General features: G+C 60.2%; 4 protein-coding genes across 4 annotated transcripts; all 4 read left to right on the top strand.

Moving 5' to 3' along the window:
* Positions 1-312: 312 nt before the first annotated feature.
* CHLRE_07g346950v5 (uncharacterized protein) lies at positions 313-4,758 on the top strand. The gene is made up of 7 exons (XM_043064484.1): positions 313-436; positions 551-594; positions 702-854; positions 1,042-1,137; positions 1,569-1,681; positions 2,006-2,108; positions 2,358-4,758. The coding sequence occupies exons 1-7, from the start codon at positions 426-428 to the stop codon at positions 2,549-2,551; spliced, it is 714 nt and encodes a 237-aa protein (XP_042923052.1). The 5' UTR covers positions 313-425; the 3' UTR covers positions 2,552-4,758.
* A 64-nt stretch (positions 4,759-4,822) lies between these two features.
* On the top strand, positions 4,823-7,088 carry CHLRE_07g346933v5 (uncharacterized protein). The gene is made up of 2 exons (XM_043064483.1): positions 4,823-5,219; positions 5,366-7,088. Exons 1-2 carry the CDS (start codon positions 4,850-4,852, stop codon positions 6,076-6,078), a joined length of 1,083 nt encoding a protein of 360 aa, XP_042923051.1. The 5' UTR covers positions 4,823-4,849; the 3' UTR covers positions 6,079-7,088.
* Positions 7,089-7,442: 354 nt separating this feature from the next.
* CHLRE_07g346917v5 (uncharacterized protein) lies at positions 7,443-9,898 on the top strand. The gene is made up of 2 exons (XM_043064482.1): positions 7,443-7,551; positions 7,928-9,898. The coding sequence occupies exons 1-2, from the start codon at positions 7,498-7,500 to the stop codon at positions 8,120-8,122; spliced, it is 249 nt and encodes an 82-aa protein (XP_042923050.1). The 5' UTR covers positions 7,443-7,497; the 3' UTR covers positions 8,123-9,898.
* An 844-nt stretch (positions 9,899-10,742) lies between these two features.
* On the top strand, positions 10,743-14,173 carry CHLRE_07g346900v5 (uncharacterized protein). Its single transcript, XM_043064481.1, has 7 exons — positions 10,743-10,898; positions 11,018-11,061; positions 11,168-11,320; positions 11,513-11,608; positions 12,006-12,118; positions 12,532-12,634; positions 12,882-14,173. Exons 1-7 carry the CDS (start codon positions 10,831-10,833, stop codon positions 13,073-13,075), a joined length of 771 nt encoding a protein of 256 aa, XP_042923049.1. The 5' UTR covers positions 10,743-10,830; the 3' UTR covers positions 13,076-14,173.
* Positions 14,174-16,949: the final 2,776 nt, after the last annotated feature.

Raw genomic sequence — 16,949 nt, 5'->3', positions numbered from 1 at the left:
GGACACGCGCTTGTCCGGATTCCATCCTCCTTGTATGGGCCGACGAGTTCTTGCCGCTCCTGCAAGCGGGTTTGCATGCACAAGTAGCCAGTTGTCTTTTGTATTTACTGCAATTGCCTGTAGCATCGATGGGCCCTGAAGGCACAAGGGGGGCTCCGCAAGGCGGGCAGGCGGCACTCGTGTCCCCCGCGTACCAGGGCCGGCGTCCGCCATCGAACCTCGCACCACTTGTTAGGCAGATCGGGCGTCGCCATGCATTGACAAGCAATATGTATATAGCTGCTTTCATATGACGTACACAATGGACTTTTTGCTGAAGCTCGAGTGTAACGTTGATATTCTTGCCGATCGCGCTTCAGCACGAGGAAATGGCCTGGTCCCTCGCCCTCGTCGCGCTCAGCGCATTTGCGTTAGTATCCAGCGTTATGGGCCACGGGTAAGAGGCTTGGATCGGCTGCCGGGGCGACTTCTGAATCTTCGGTTAAACCGAGACGTGGTCACTGTCGGCGCTGCGAACTGTTGACCTGATTGCCGATTATCTGATGTGCAGCGGTGGTCTTCACGACTGGACTTTCTTGCCGGAGCCGTCTCCAGGTATGCCATGCACGCCGGTCGCACACGCGCTCACCCAAACTGAGGCTGGGTGATAACCCAGTGCTTGATTGAGTGTAACTTTTGGCGCTTACATCGCATGGTTGCAGGCCGAGAGTTCATTCGGCACGAGGTCGCAAGCTGCTCACGCTTCGTGCCAGTGCCAGACTCGGCGAACCTCGGCCCCCTCCCCGCGTTTCCGTCGCCGGCCTCGTCTATCCAGGTTGTCTCCGGCAGTGCTTCCATTTTCTACTTCCTTGACGGTAGGAGCTCTGGATTGTGGGGGATGCCTGCATCCCGGGGCGCAGGTCAGGCGGCGCAGGGCGCGCGGAGTCTTGCATGAGTAAGCGCTCTGGCCTGGCTCCCCCGCCGCACGTGACCCTCTCTCCCGCCTGGTTACCCCTGTCTCCCCAGCCAGCACCCAGCACCCACCATTCACCAATCGCACAGGCAACTGCACGGACCGCGCCACCACCAGCATTGACATGGACGTGAACATCACACTCAACGGCCAGCCGTACGCGGGACGCCAGATCAACGGCTACGGTGAGCGGGTGGACACATGGCGTGGGGCTGATGGGAATCGGCCTGGGGAGGGGACCGGGCTGTCAGCAGCTGCCGGCATGAGCCCGCTCAGACGCCATACGCGAAGGCTGATCTTGCGCGATGGGGAAGCTATGGGCGAAGGGGAAGCTATGGGCGAGGGGGCAGTCATGACTACGCAATACATAGGGGGACATCGGGAATTGTCGTTGCTCATCACCGCCGCCGTCCCACACAAGCTCGCTTGCCGCTTCGCAATTCCTCGCGACGCCCTGCACTTGCCGCCTGCCCACGCCCTGCTCCCCCCCCCACACACACACACGCGCGCGCGCACACACACGCGCGCGCGCACACACACACACACACACACACACACACACACACACACACACACACACACACACACACACACACACACACACACACACACACAGGCTTCATCGGCAACTGCTCCAACCCAATCGACCTGTACCGACACAATGCCAGCCGCGGCGACGACCGCTTCAACATGGTCTGGTTCAAGAAGGAGAACTCCAACACCACCGAGGTGAGCCGTTAACGTTGAACCAGAAGGGGGGACGGAGGAAAGACTTGTTAAGTGGGGGAGGGGGAGCGCGATGAAGAGGAGTTCGTGGGGCCGCGCGAGAGGAGCGGAATCGGGTCTTGCAGCACACAGCAAGCTTGGGATTCGTTGTGCAGAGGCACCGGGCTAGGCAGCCTTGCCGCTGGACATATCGTCATGCCGTATGTTGGTCGCAGCATCCTGGCGTCTTGACACGCTGCACGCCGGTCATGGTGACGCCCCTTAACCCCCCGACTGTCCATGGTGTGCCGCACCGCTCGACTCACGCACGCGCGTACCTACTTTCAGGACGGCAACCTGTTCGGTGCGGCTCCCAACGTGTTTATCAGCCGCGTGCCGCCCGCCGCCGACGCCCTTCGCTCCCTGGTGCTGTACCCCTCGCCCGCGGACAGTGAGTGGCGCCTTGATTGGTGGACAGGGGTGGGCGAGTGTTGTAGCCGCGCATCGGCGCAAGTTTTGAGTGCAGTCCTGAGCTGCTCCCGCACGTGGGTGACGGGGACAACTAACATTCGTCCAGCCGCCCATGCATGCATGTTTGTTGTGGCTGGTAACACCCGCCGGACGTCTTTGATGAGCACAATTGCTGTTGGCAAGCACTGACACCTCATCTCCCTGCGTGTGCGTGTGTGTATGGCTGCAGGCGTGCCGATCTGCTGTGACCTGGTCTACAACCCCCCGCCCCCCGCCGACTTCTTCACCCAGGGCACGTTCTGCCGTACCCCCGCCCCGCCGCCGCCCAGCCCTCCCTCGCCCCCCAACTCTCCGCCACCCGCCACCCGCCGCGCGTCGCCCCCGCCCCGCCGCACCCCTCCCCGCAAGCAGCTGCCCAAGTAAATGGTCAGTCAACATTACGCCGTGGGCACCTAGCAACTCAGCAGTAAAGCACTTGGCGGTTGCACGAGCTGTGCGGGATCGGAGGCAGGTCAACGGCTCCCCACGGCTGTGTGGTGCTGCAGCCTGACTCCCGCATTGCGCCCGCCATGTGGGGGTTGGCCAAGGTTGTTGTTGGCGGGCTATTTAAGTCGTTCTCTGTCCTGGGCACCAGATCGTGTCAGCACTGAGGTTGGTTAGGGATGACCGGGAGAGTCGAAGGGGCAATTGCCCTTGGGTTGGGTTAGTGCCCGAGCCAGTTACTGTATCCAAAGCATACCAAAATTCAAGTGCATGTGTGGGCCTAACTCGCATGCCACATGCCTCGAGAATGCTTCCTTTGCTTAGGCTGCGGTGCGGTCTCTCACACTAGCGGACGTTTGTGCACCAGAGGCCCTGCTCACGTTAACATTAGCAAGCTTCTTCAGGACTGTTAAAAGCGTGGAATACTGAATAGTTCGGAGGACCCACCCACCATGGGTTGTGGATGCCTAGGTTTCGTGTTCGGCTGTGTCAGGCGCAGGAGAGTGATCTGCCAGGGGTATCGGCATGGCAAGCGCACCTTGGAGGCTCTCCCCCTGGAGGGAGAGGATGGAAAGGCCGAGCATGGGAGGTCGGCTAGGCGTGGTGGTGATATGTTAATGACATTTGTGATGACACGTAATTTGCGTTGCACATCAACGGAATGAACTGCGAGCTTATCGCCTGGAACTGGATTGTCACAGCCGCATGCTGTGAACAGTCGTGTGATTGTTGCATGCGTAAACACTATTGTGTCGAATGTGTTATTGTGCGCTGCAACTGGTGTTCGCGTACGGCATATAGCAGCTTGCAAGTTATTTGACATGGTCAGGTTGCGACATGTGGACATGTGAATTGCGACATACGACATTGCGACATAATGCACATACCGCCCAAACGCATCCAAACCCGCCAAACATATTGTGTATGCATTCAATATGCCTCTGGTAAGCGTGGAACGCCGTGGCACACAACAAAACGTGTCTCGGTTGCCACGGTGGTGGTGGCGTGGCGTAGGGTGCGGCCAGTGGGAGGAGCTTGTCGCTACGCTAGCGCAATACACCGCCGCAAAGCTGGGAGATGTTACTTAAATGAGCTCCAGGACGCGTAGCTATGCAAATGTGGGCGAGTCTTGGTATGTCGCAATGTTGTATGTCGCATTTCACATGTCGACATGTCGCAACCTGACCATGTCAAATAATGTGCACACAGCCATATGTGTGTGTGTGTGTGTGATCAAGGGGGAAATTCGCTTGTGCGTGTTCGTGTGTGCGCACGTGTGTGGAGCATTACGGCTACGGGAATTACGGGAATTATGAGACCCTGAGGGGCGGATTCATGCAGGCGCGGTAAGACATCCTACGGTAGAATGAGTAGTAGCGCCAATGGCTGTGGCCTTGCGGCCCCATGCGGACTCACAAATCCACACTGATTTCGGTGTTTGACCAGCTAGACCGCTCATATGCTTTGCCATCAGGAACTACTAAATGCAGGACTCCATAATAATGCTGCACATTATCGGGAATACGCCACCCTACCCCTCACCTGTCCCATCGGATTATTAATCCTGTGTCACTGCATTTACATGTGGACCTACCGATGACCTAGGCGCAGGGGCGGGAGGGACGCACCAGCCAACACGCACGGCGTGGGCACATGCGCGCCACCCCTTGCGCACGTCCGCAGCCGTCCCTGGATTTTCCATGCCTGCCTACACATGCACTGTGCAGCCTGATGACAAAGCGCAACATCGGCAGGGGGGTTAAGAATGTCGTAGGCATACCCCACCCTTCAAATTGAAAGAGCTCGACGAGAGCCTTCAGACTCCGCTTTCAGAGCTTTGATCAGGATAGTAATTGCGCAGATATGGGCCCCCAAAGTTCAGGGTCGGTCGTCGGTCCTGGGCAATAATATTAATGTTACTCCCTGCGTGACAGGGCGTGCTCTGAGGAGGCAGGGGCATGAGGGCATGAGAGACCACCACATAAGTGGTCTCCGCCACTGGGCCCCTGTCCCCCAAGGAGAGTGGGTAGGCTGGCAGCGCGCCTAGGCGCGCTGGGCCTGGTGCCTGGTCCCACTCTCACAGCGGGGCGTGCTTTGTTAAGGTAGGCGTCCTGGCCATGGGTGACTGCAGAGTTCTCGGTTGGTCCTGGGCAAAAGGGGGATCCATCCTCGGGCCGCACTTGTACGGCGTGCCGGAAACTTCCGTCTGGGCCTCATAAGACGCGGCAGCAAGGCGCCATGGTGCTCACTGGCGGCGCAGCTGCCGTGTCGGTGGCGGACGGCGCGTGGGCGGGCCGCGGTGTTAGTTTGCAGCTGCAGTGGGGTGGCCACACCTTCACGCTGACGTCAGCCTACTTTCCCCTGACATCCACAGCGCAGCAGGCTTTCATTCGTGAGTGGGTGGGCCTGCGGGCGTCGGGCTCGGGCGAGCACCTCCTAGCAGCTGACTTCAACTTTGTGGCAGATGTGGCGCTAGATACAGTCACTGGCCGGGCGCGCAGCGACGGACCCGCAGCCGCCGCGCTGGCGGCGGCGTGCCCTGGCCTCATTGACGTGTTACGGCGGCGCCACCCGGCTTGCCGCGTGTACCTTCTTCCACCCCCACGGGGCGAGTCGGCTGGACCGCATCCTGTGCAGCAGCGGCCTCAAACCGCAGGTCCTGGAGTGCGGCGTCGCCGCCGGGGTGCCCTCCGATCACATGCTTGTGACGGTTGCCCTTGCGGCGTCGCCTGAAGCCGCGCCACCCGCTCGGAGCTAGCCTGGCCAGGGCCCACCTCGGTTTCCGGGACTTCAAAGACTTGGATCGTGACTACCGTGCCTGGCTGGGTACGGCCCTGGCGGCACGCCCCACTGATCCTGTTGAGCTGCTGGAGTGGTGGCCGGCCCTTAAACGGGCTGCCGCCACGTCCGCCAACCGCCTGAGCCGGGAAGCTGTTACGAGGCGTGTGGCCGCCAGCCAGCGGGAGGCGGCCGCGCTTGAGGCGGCGGCAGCAGCAGCAGCCGCGGTGGAGGCTGGCGGTGATGTGCAGGTGGCGGCACAGGCGGCCGTGCGTGCGCGATGCACGGCGGCGGAGGCCGCCGTGGCCGCGGCCGCCGGCGCGGCGCGACGTACGCGCCGCGCGTGGCTGCGTGGCGGCGAGAAGCCCTGCCCTCTCCTCACGCGCATGCTGCGGCCGGCGGCGGGTGGGCCGCGCGTGATTGCCAAGTTGAAACAGCCCGATGGCACCACTACAGCCGACCCCACGCACGGTCGTCATGGGGCAGGTGATGGCGCGGTACTGGAGGGACGGCAGTGCCGCGCCGCCGCCCGCTCCAGACGCCCGCACGCCAGTCCTGGATGCGCTGCAACAGCACGGGCGCCGGTGTACAGCCGAAGAGGCGGATCAGCTGGGGCGGGTTGCGGTCTCGGCGGCGGAGGTGCGCGCGGCGCTAGCCGCTGCGCCGGCTGGGCGCGCGGCGGGCCCTGACGGCATACCGGTGGAGTTATACCAACACTATGACAGTGAATTTGCGCCGGTCCTAGCGGATGTGTTTACGGCGATGGGGGAGGGGGCTGGGGTGCCTGACGGGCTCCTGGATGGCGTGTGGTCTTTCTTCTTTAAGGCGGGCGACCCTATCGAGCCCTATAATTATCGCCCCATCACGCTGACGGATGTTTGGACGTATCGTTGACCCTGAGCAAACTGCGTTTCTGACGGACCGTCGCATTGCCGATAACGTCCTCTTGCTCCAACTTACTCCTGGCCTGTTGAAATAAAGCCACCAAAAAGGCACCGGCTGTGGCGGCCTTCCTAGACTTTTACAAGGCGTATGATACGGTGGACCGCTCTTTTCTGCTCGCGTGTCTGGAGCGCATGGGCGTGGGGGCGGGCTTTCTTACGGGCGTCCCGCCTGTTAACTGATACGCGTGGGGCGGCGTTGGTGAATGGACGTGTGTCAGGATGGGTGACGTTGATGGCGGGCGTGCGGCAGGGCTGCCCGTTGGCTCCGTTGCTCTACCTCGCTGTGGCACAAGCCCTCCTGTCATGGCTACGCAGCCGGGGGCATACATGGTGTGCTCGCTAACCTTGCGTCGGTGCTGGCGTCCCAGTATGCGGATGATTGCACGCCGTTTTTAGAGGGGTTTCAGGCGGTGCCGGAGTTCCTGGCGGACACGGATGTGTTTCGGCGGGCGTCTGGACAACGGTTAAATATGACTAAAATTGAACGGATGGTGATGGGGACGGTCGGCGGTGCTGGCGCCCTGCCGGCCGGCGTGGCTGGCCCGCCCCTGCCCCCTGGCTGGCGTGTGGTGCCGGCGGCCAAGTCACTAGGGGTGCATTACGGGGATTGGGGCGCACTTACCCCGCCAGTTACGTTTGAGGCCGTGTTCGTTAGGGGTGCTGAGCAAAATCGCGCGCATGCCCGTGTTCATGTTTGGTCGGGCGGCCGCGGCGTCGGCTTATGCTTTGGGCAAGGTCCTTTATCATTTGGAATTTGCGGGTCTTTCCCAACTGTACGTTGTTGACCGCCTGCTAGCCAGGGTAGCGGCGGTGGTGGACCGGCGGCTGTCGCCGGCCGCCCAGTTTGATGCCAACCCCCAGGCACGCCCGCCTGGCCTCTCCATTGAACTTATGCAACTGCCTCCGGCGGTGGGGGGGGCGGGCCTGTTACCGCTGGTGCCGCATGTGAAAACGCGGCAAGCCGGCCTCGCGGTCCGGTGTGTGTTGGGTGTGTGTGGTCTGCTGCCGTACGTGCCCCCGTGGACCCGGGTCGCAGCGGCGTGCCTGCGCCAGGTGCACCCGGCGGCAACGCCCCTGCGCTTGTTGGTGCGGGGGGCCGCGGACCGTGTGCTAAATAAGCCGCTTACCCCGGCGGGCAAGCCGTGTGCGCGCCTGCTGAAAGCCATGACTGAATTGCCCGCGGTGACTCTTGTGGCGCCGCCCGAGCCGGGCGCGTGGGTGAGTCATGTGCCGTTGTGGGCTAACCCGGCGCTTTGTGAGGACGGCCGCACGTGGGAAGTGGCTTTCGCGGATTTGTTTGCTCTGCCGGGACTGGCGTGTGTGGGCCAGCTGGTTGCAGCGCATGACGGCCTGAACGAACTGCGGCAGGCATGTACACGCGCGCCCTCAGGCGTGGGGCTCCCGGTTTGGTGAAGCGTGTGGGGAAATGATGTATGTGACTGCTGTGTGGCGGCGGGTGCTGCACTGGAGTACGCGGGCGCGCCTGCCGTCGCCCCTGCCGGGGCCGGCGTCGCCACAAGCGGCGGCCGACAGGTTTGCGGCAGCGGTGGCCCTTCTCCCCGCTGGCTGAGCTGCCGCCGCGCGTGCCGCCCAGCTGGCTCGGGGGCTTACTTGCCGCCGCGCGCTGTCGCTCCCGGCGGCCGACATCGTGAGTATCGTGAGTGCTACGGCGGAGTCGGTGCAACAGGTGGTGCGGGGGCTTGGCTGGTTGCAGTGCGGGGGGCCGCCCATCCTGCTCACTGCCTACACGGTGAAGGCGGGGACCGTGCTACAATGGCTCCACAGTTAGCCGCCCTGAAGGTTAAGCATTTGCAGTATGTGTGCGACGCGGGTGTGTCGGGGGTGGGGGCTGCCCTGGCGGCGGGGGCCTTCGTGTGCACCTTGGCCCGCTTGTGGTCGCTGAAATGGGAGAATCATCATAAGGAAGCACTTTGGCGTGTGGCCAGGGGGGGGGTAGAATCTTCCGAAACAGACCCCATGCTTCAAATGGATAGAGCTCAACGAGAAAGTCACGAATCCGCTTTCAAAATTGGAAATGGGTTTCTGGATGCAAAGTTATGACCCCTCAAAGTTGTCGGTCGGTCGGTCGGTCTGGGGTCCCACGAAGTTTTGCACAGGTTCGTGCCAAGTTTTGTTCCTAGCGCTTCTGTCCTGCAACACGCGGCGCAATGGGTGCAGCTCCACGATGCGTGCATAGGTATACCCAAGGCTCAGCAAACGTGCATAGTTTGGGGCAGTTTGGGGAGCGGCATGTCGGCATCTCGGGAAATGCCTGGGGAACTGGTCAGGGACAAGCCGGTGCCGGCCGGGTTTTGCATGGTGAACGTGTCAGCACATTTCGCACTATCAAGAAACATTGGAATAAGCCGTTGCATAGAAGGCCAGTCTATCAGGATACTTGTTGGCATACGGGTGGACATGTCTACATGTCCACATGTCGGTCGGCCAAAGTGTGTTCCCAAGACGGATCATTTTACATAGCGATAGAGCTCACTGAGAGCAGTCGATTGGCACCAACCTGACAGAAAACTAAGGGGTTCTGAGGGGGTTTTGGGGGGTCGTACGGCAGGGGGGGTCGGTCGGTCGGTCGGTCGGGGGGTCCGGGAGGTTTTGTGGCATGGGGTCAAAAAAGTTCGTTCCTACCCCCCCCCTGGTGTGGCCGCCAACTCTTGCTGGGCGTTTCCACGGCATGCTAGCGAGCGGGCGCAAGGCGTTGCTGTTGACCCGTGTTGGGCGTGTGGGGTTAGTTGACATGCTGGATGGGGACCGGCGTCACTGGTTTTGGGACTGCTGCACTGTTGTGCTGTCCCTGCGAGAAAACATGGGGATGGCTATGGGTTTCATGCCAGAGGATGCTCTAAGTGCCTTCTCTCGTGAGGAGTTGTGGTTGGTGCGCCCGCCTGCGGGGCTGGCGCCACCTGCTGTGTGGGATGTGGTGTGTCTCGCTGTTATGTCTGCCCTGGACTTTGGTCGGCAGCTTATTACGTATGGTTATGGCCGGGCTGGCGGCGCGAGCGAAGCTGCCGTCGGCCCGGCGGGTGCTGAGCATTGGACTTGCCGTCGTAGCTGACTTCTGGGGTCGTCTCCAGACGTTTGTGACTTTGAGTATCAGGCCAAATAAAGGGTAGGTTGGGACACTGTGCCGTCTGCGCATCCTTTCATCTCTCGGGCTGTTGGTGACGGCATGCTATTGCGCTTGCCGTATGACGCTGATTTCCCGCCTCCCTCACCGTGAGAAGTTGTGGGTGGTTGGGGGCTTGGTGTGTGGGCAGGACGCACGTGTGGGCGACCGTTCTAGTGCCTGGACGCTTGCGCCCTGGTTAGTGCGTGCGCTGTGCGTGTGTGCTGCGGCCTGGACAATTCCCGGCACTCCTGTGCCTATGCTTGTTGTTGTTGTGTGTGGTTACAAGGTGGTGAGCATGACGTGCATTCGTGTCCTTGTAGAAACCGAGGCTTGTGGCGTTGAGGCACAGCGGTGGGGCTCTGGCGGGTTGAGGCTTGGCTAGGACTCACTGTGCGCGGAGTCACACGGACGTTGACCGCGGGAGGGTTTGCAGCAAAGTCGGGGCTGGTGCAGTCAAGTTGGGCCCTGATAGCATGTGATGGCTCGGCGTCTTCGGGTGCTGGGACTGTCCCCGCCCTCTGTAACATCCGCATTGGCCGTTACATTTTAGCGTCAGCTCACATCTCCATGAGAGACGCTCAGGTGGGCTCCGCAATAATAGCCGTAACGAGAGTGGCGGCGGGCAGGGTGGCAGGGTTATGGGAGAGAAACAAGTAAGTGGGGGCGCTGATGATGATGGCCGCGACTGGAGCATCACCGTGAGCAAACACGCCTAGCTTGCTCGGCTCCCGTTCCAGCGCGCCCAAGTTCTGCCGGGCGCTTTGTGGCAAATGCGTACATACTACAATTCACACGTGCAGCCTTTCTGAAGTTTAGAGCGGGTAGTTCTGTCGGTTTGCGACCACCCGGTTGTCGAGCGAGTCAGACGACACACCTGGCTCACACCGCCGCACTCGACACCTACAGCCGCAGGCTTCATATATGAATGCATGAAAACAACGTTCATTCTTAATCACTCTGTTCAGCATTTTGCAATGGTTAGAAAGTAACCCGAACACGCGCCTACCTGTCCGGATTCCATCCTCCTAGTATGGACCAACGCGTCCGTGGCGTTCCTGCAAGATCATTTGCAATCACACGCAGCCAGTTGTCTACAGTATTGAAAGCACTTGCCTGCAGCATCGAGGGGCCCTGGAGGCACAAGGGGGGCTCCGCGAGGCGGGCAGGCGGCACTCCGGTACGCTCCGGTCCCCCGCGTACCAGTGCGCGCGTCCGCCATCGAACCTCGCACCACTTGTCAGGCAGATCGGGCGTCGCCATGCATGGGCAAGTAAGATGTATATAACTTCTTTTACAGGCCATAATATACAGCCTTCCTTCCAAGCTCGAGTGTAGCCGTGATATACTTGCCATCGCGCTTCTGCACGATGAAAATGGCCTGGTACCTCGCCTTCGTCGCGCTCAGCGCATTTGCGCTAGTATCCAGCGTTATGGGCCACGGGTAAGAGGCTTGGATCGGATGCCGGCGCGACTTCTGACTCTTTGGGTAAACCAAGTAAGGCGCCGTCACTGACAGCGCCGCGAACCATTCCACTGATTGCCGACTATTCGATGGTGCAGCGGTGGTCTTCACGACTGGACTTTCTTGCCGGAGCCGTCGCCAGGTATGCCATGCACGCCGGTCGCACTCGCGGTCACCCAAACCGAGGCTGGGTAATGATCCAGAGCTTGATGGAGTCTAACTTTAGGCGCTACATCACATGGTTGCAGGCCGAGAGTTCATTCGGCACCAGGTTGCTAGCTGCTCAAGTTTCGCGCCGGTGCCAGTCTCGGCGAACCTCGGCCCCCTGCCCGCGTTTCCGTCGCCGGCCTCGTCTATCCAGGTTGTCTCCGGCAGCGCTTCTATCTTCTATTATCTTGACGGTAGGACCTCTGGATTGTGGGGGACGCCGGCATCCCAGGGCGCAGACCAGGCGGCGCAGGGCGCGCGGAGTTTTGCATTACGGTACTCAGCCTCTGGCCCCGCGCTGGCCCGCCGCACGTGACCCTCTCTCCCGCCTGTTTCCTTTGTCTCCCTACCCAGCACCCACCACCCACCACCCACAACTCCTGCAGGCAACTGCACGGACCGCGCCACCACCAGCATTGACATGGACGTGAACATCACACTCAACGGCCAGCCGTACGCGGGACGCCAGGTTAACGGCTACGGTGAGCGTAGTGAGCGGGTGGACACGTGGCGTGGGGCTGATGGGAATCGGCCTGGGGAGGGGACCGGGCTGTCAGCAGCTGCCGGCATGAGCCCGCTCAGACGCCATACGCGAAGGCTGATCTGGCGCGATGGGGAAGCTATGGGCAAAGGGGAAGCTATGGGCGGGGGGCAGTCATGACTACGCAGTACATAGGGGGACATCACCGCCGCCGTCCCACACAAGCTCGCTTGCCGCTTCGCTATCCCTTGCGAAGCCCTGCTCTTGCCGCCTGCCCACGCCCTGCCCCCCTGCACACACACACACACACACACACACACACACACACACACACACACACACACACACACACACACACACACACACACACACACACACACACACACACACACACACAGGCTTTATCGGGAACTGCTCCAACCCCAACGACCTGTACCGCCACAACGCCAGCCGCGGCGACGACCGCTTTAACATGGTGTGGTTCAAAAAAGAGAACTCCAACACCACCGAGGTGAGGCTGAGGGGGGACGGAGGAAGGACTTGTTAAGTGGGAGGAGGAGCGTGATGAAGAGGAGTTCGTGGGGCCGCGCGAGAGGAGCGGAATCGGGTCTTGCAGCACACAGCAACCTTTGGGTTCGTTGTGCAGAGGCACCGGGCTAGGCACGCTGGAAACACAGTGGCCACCACGTCAGTGCGTCTTGACACGCTGCACGCTGCGCACTCTGACATTCATGGTGGTTGATGCGGCTGTCTCTGACATCCTGCTTGCTCGCGTTGCAGGTTGTGTGCCGGTGTGTTGCTGTACCCTTCCCCTTCCTTCTCCTTTGATACCGCGTTCTCAAACAAAATAAATTCGCTCCGTAACCTCGACTGCCCATGGTATGCCGCACCGCTCGACTCACGCACGCGCGTACCTACTTTCAGGACGGCAACCTGTTCGGTGCGGCTCCCAACGTGTTTATCAGCCGCGTGCCGCCCGCCGCCGACGCCCTTCGCTCCCTGGTTCTGTACCCATCGCCCGAGGACAGTGAGTGGCGCCTTGATTGGTGGACAGGGGTGGGCGAGTGTTGTAGCCGCGCATCGGCGCAAGTTTTGAGTGCAATTCTAAGCTGCTCCCGCACGTGGGTGACACTTATTCGTTCCGCCTATTCCGCCGCCCATTGCATGCATGTTTGTTGGATATGGAAACACCCGGGCGTCTTTGATGAGCACAATTGCTGTTGGCAAGCACTGACACCTCATCTCCCTGCGTGTGCGTGTGTGTATGGCTGCAGGCGTGCCGATCTGCTGCGACCTGGTCTACAACCCCCCGCCCCCCGCCGACTTCTTCACCCAGGGCACGTTCTGCCGTACCCCCGCCCCGCCGCCGCCCAGCCCTCCCTCGCCCCCCAACTCTCCGCCACCCGCCACCCGCCGCGCGTCGCCCCCGCCCCGCCGCACCCCTCCCCGCAAGCAGCTGCCCAAGTAAATGGTCAGTCAACATTACGCCGTGGGCACCTAGCAACTCAGCAGTAAAGCACTTGGCGGTTGCACGAGCTGTGCGGGATCGGAGGCAGGTCAACGGCTCCCCACGGCTGTGTGGTGCTGCAGCCTGACTCCCGCATTGCGCCCGCCATGTGGGGGTTGGCCAAGGTTGTTGTTGGCGGGCTATTTCAGTCGTTCTCTGTCCTGGGCACCAGATCGTGTCAGCACTGAGGTTGGTTAGGGATGACCGGGAGAGTCGAAGGGGCAATCGCCCTGCGTTGGCGGGTCAGTGCCCGAGCCAGTAACCGTATCTAGAGCATACCAAAATTCAATTGCATGTGTGGGCCTAACTCGCATGCCACATGCCTCGACATATTAAGAATGCTTCCGTCGCTTAGGCTGCGGTGCGGTCTGTCACACTGGCGGACCTTCGTGCACCGGAGCCCCTGCTTACGTACGTTAACATAAGCAAGCTTGTCAGGACTTTTAAAGCGCGGAATACTGCTAGTACGGAGGATCCACCAGGGATTGTGGACATGCCTAGATTTCGTGTTCGGCTGTGTCAGGCGCAGGAGAGTGATCTGCCAGGGGTCTCGGCGGCATGGCAAGCGCACCTTGGAGGCTCCCCCCCTCGAGGGAGAGGATGGAAAGGCTGAGCGGTGTTTGTGAATGCAATTTGTGATGACACGTGATTCGAGCTGCAGATCAATTAGAGAAAGAGCTGCGAGCTTATCGCCTGGAACTGGATTGTTACAGCCGCATGCTGTGAACATTCGTGTGATTGTTGCATGTGAAGCCACTGTTGTATGAAATGTGTTGCGCCCTGCAACTGGTGCTGGGCTGTAGCTACCCCTCTGTTCGTGAACGGCATATGTGTGTGTGTGTATGTGTGCGCGCACGTGCATGTGCGGAGTATTAGTGCATTACGGCTACGGGAATTTCGGCGGGGAATATGAGACGCTGAGGGGCGGATTTATGCAGGCGCAGCAAGACATTCTACGATAGAACGAGTGGCGCCAGTGGCTGTGGTGCACCACCAGGGCTGTGACAGGGGTCCCACCTCTACTGCGTCCCACGGTACGAGATGTAACAGGTTTCCGGAATCTCGAGCTGTCTATAGGCCCGCGGCCGATTATCGCAGCGCCGCAACGGCTGCCATACAGCCTCCAGCGCTCGTATCTTCCTTCGTTCGGAACGAAATTTGCCCAAAAAGGCCTCTGGCGGAAGAAATTTTTGTGATCTTGACTTGAAATTTCGGCCAAAACGCACGGGATCTTGGGGGGTCTTTCGGCAAACAGACGAAGACATTTTTGGGATTTCGGCCACTTTTGGCCGAAGGGCAAGGGGGATCCAGCGGCTACCCCACGGCCGAAACCTGCGTGGCATATGGTAAGAAGACTCAGAGGGCTGTATCTATGGGTGCTGACGGCGGGAGAGTGAGGTTGGGTCCGCGGGAAGCAGGGGAGGAGTGTGCGTGTCGTGTCGGTGTCGACATCTGAGAATGTTCTGGGGCATTGGGTTCACTGTTACATTCCCGCGCAATTATTGGCGTCAGTGCTCGTATCTTCCTTCTTTTCGACAGAAATTTGCCCAAAAATGCCTCCGGCGAAAGAAATTTTTGGGCTGAGCCCCCTGAGCGAAGCGATCCAGGGGGGGCGAAGCCCCCCAGGATTGCCCCTGTCCGTGCCTGCCTGCCTGCCTGCCTGCGTCGACAAAAAGTACCATACTGGCACAAACCGCGAGCGCCACGTATTATTAATTGCTATTCCCTATTGTAGAAAAATAGGCGGCAGGGAAAACTCGGCCGGAGCGAGAAGCGACCTCGCAAGTCCATGGACATCTTGACTTTCTTCAGTCCGCGAGTATAGCTCTCGGGTCCTGAATATCTTACACCCATGTATCAAAACATGTCGACGACAAGCGTCTTGGGGCAAGAATGTCGAAAGTTTGTGCAACAGCCGAACCATGCGTGCCAATCCCGCCTTAATTATGTCGCGACCCCGGATCACGCGCCCGAGCCCCACTAGCCGTTTGTGGTGCTTGTGAGGGATTTGGAATGAGGTATCACGGGCTCATGTGTGGAGTGGCGTGGACAGGGCGTGGCGGTGCCTTTGGTATGCCCCTTTGCCAGTCTGGGCTTGCAAGGGTGCTGTTTATGTCGCCGGTACCCATCGTCACATCCCTTGCTCTAGGGGCTCAGCCCATTTTCCAGCTGTACAAAGCTGACACCCCTTGTTTATTCTTGTGGCCAAAAACCTGTGGAAACGCTTCAGGTTTGGAGGGGTCTTTCTGAGATTCGCAGAAGACATTTTAGGGGGTTTCTGTCACTTGTCCGGGCCCAAGGCAAGGGTGACTGACTGACTGAGGTTCCCCAGGAAACGCTATCTACGGCCGTGTCCTGCTGGTGCCGTGGGGGCAAACCAAGATAGGGACGTGGGTATATGGGACATGAAAAGGGCAAAGCAAGTGCCTAGGGACGTGGGTGGGTGAGCGTGATGAGCGTGGGAGAGGGCACTGGGGTTTGGCGTGGGGATGGGCCACATTTTGCCATGGAGCCATAGAGCCGGTGCTTTTTCAGCAACCACCCCGCACGCTGTAACAGGGGCACATCCCGTGCGGCGGAATATTTTGCTGTGCCGGACAGCCGGAGCCGAAACGTGGGCTGGGGGCAGCAGCAACCTCACCCCGCATGCTGTAAAAGGGGCACATCCCGTGCGGCGGAATATTTTGCTGTGCCGGAGCCGGAACGTGGGCTGGGGGCAACAGCAACCTTACCGCGCACGCTGTAGTTTGTGTGGAGTTTCTGTTTTGAGATGGATGCACGGCACGAATGGGAGATTGAGAGATTGCTGAAAGGCCTGCCACACCCCTGGCTTGACACGAACCGTGCATAAGTCGGGGCGGAGCCCCCGGAAAATTTTGGGATGAAATATGCGGCGGCAGCGGGTTTCTGAAAATTAAAGATGCCCTATTTCGGAAATCTGTCACTGGCGCCGCACCTGCCTTCTTAAGATACGAGCACTGATTGGCGTCCGCCGAGATCGCCGACACCACCGCACACGAACCGTGCGGGTCGGGCGCGGAGCCCCCGGAAAAACTTTGGGGGTGAACGAAGCGGCGGCAGCCTGTTTCGTCAACCAAACGAAGCCATTTTAAGGAATTCGGCCACTGACGCCGCCCCAGCCTTCGTAAGATACGAGCGCTGACAGACTCGCCATGCATGGTAAGCTGTGCTGCTCTAGTGCTTGAGAGGTCGACAGGGGCTTGAGAGCATCCATACTGCCCTAGAGGAGCCATAGGATATCTGGCAGCACATCACGGTCCGCAAACGGTCAGGTCAACCACTGCCGTACGTTCTTGTTCAGGGCGTCGTGGGGGTGGGTAGGGAGGGTCCACGACGTTTTACTTAACGGTGCCCCCTGCTTCCACCCATGCTCCCAGTCCTTGCACGCTGAGTGCTTAACCAGCTGACCGGCGCCAGCAAAAATGGGTTCGAGGACGCACCCTTCTAAGGGGGTGATGTAAGCGGTCCTGTCATCCCAGTATGCGTTTTGTGACTGCTCGCTTGCACCGCCAGCCCGATAGGTATGTACGGGCACGGTTGGGCCAAAGTGCGCTCGATCGAGCATCAACCTAAGTTGCTATTGAGATACATAATATTGCGTTGGAATGTATCCCGGGGCAAAGAGCCGACTGGCAAGTAAGTTCGTGACTGGGGTCTCCGCAGTTGTCCCCAGCAGCCCCTCCCCCGCCCCCGGATTTTGCGCCAAGCTGCACACAGTACGCAACATTGCTTTGTGCGTCTTAATGTGTATGTATTGACAGCTGCCCAGAATCTGGTACCAGCAAGCTGCTGCACTGCCGCGCGCGAGATGTTC

The sequence above is a fragment of the Chlamydomonas reinhardtii genome, chromosome 7 (genome assembly GCF_000002595.2).
Source record: "Chlamydomonas reinhardtii strain CC-503 cw92 mt+ chromosome 7, whole genome shotgun sequence".
Classification (NCBI taxonomy): Eukaryota; Viridiplantae; Chlorophyta; class Chlorophyceae; order Chlamydomonadales; family Chlamydomonadaceae; genus Chlamydomonas; species Chlamydomonas reinhardtii.
The sequence above is the reverse complement of the archived record's forward strand: the minus strand, read 5'-3'. Positions and strand labels throughout refer to the sequence as shown.

What these genes read in the sequence shown, in the direction of transcription:
- CHLRE_07g346950v5 (XM_043064484.1), top strand. An exon ending in CTTGCCGGAGCCGTCTCCAG is followed by an intron (nt 595 to 701) that starts GTATGCCATGCA and finishes GCATGGTTGCAG; the next exon opens with GCCGAGAGTTCATTCGGCAC. An exon ending in AGAACTCCAACACCACCGAG is followed by an intron (nt 1,682 to 2,005) that starts GTGAGCCGTTAA and finishes ACCTACTTTCAG; the next exon opens with GACGGCAACCTGTTCGGTGC.
- CHLRE_07g346933v5 (XM_043064483.1), top strand. Translation starts at nt 4,850, where the DNA reads ATGGTGCTCACTGGCGGCGCAGCTGCCGTGTCGGTGGCGGACGGCGCG. An exon ending in CCTTCTTCCACCCCCACGGG is followed by an intron (nt 5,220 to 5,365) that starts GCGAGTCGGCTG and finishes ACCCGCTCGGAG; the next exon opens with CTAGCCTGGCCAGGGCCCAC.
- CHLRE_07g346917v5 (XM_043064482.1), top strand. Translation starts at nt 7,498, where the DNA reads ATGACTGAATTGCCCGCGGTGACTCTTGTGGCGCCGCCCGAGCCGGGC. An exon ending in CGCCCGAGCCGGGCGCGTGG is followed by an intron (nt 7,552 to 7,927) that starts GTGAGTCATGTG and finishes CGTGCCGCCCAG; the next exon opens with CTGGCTCGGGGGCTTACTTG.
- CHLRE_07g346900v5 (XM_043064481.1), top strand. Translation starts at nt 10,831, where the DNA reads ATGGCCTGGTACCTCGCCTTCGTCGCGCTCAGCGCATTTGCGCTAGTA. An exon ending in TCCAGCGTTATGGGCCACGG is followed by an intron (nt 10,899 to 11,017) that starts GTAAGAGGCTTG and finishes TCGATGGTGCAG; the next exon opens with CGGTGGTCTTCACGACTGGA. An exon ending in AGAACTCCAACACCACCGAG is followed by an intron (nt 12,119 to 12,531) that starts GTGAGGCTGAGG and finishes ACCTACTTTCAG; the next exon opens with GACGGCAACCTGTTCGGTGC.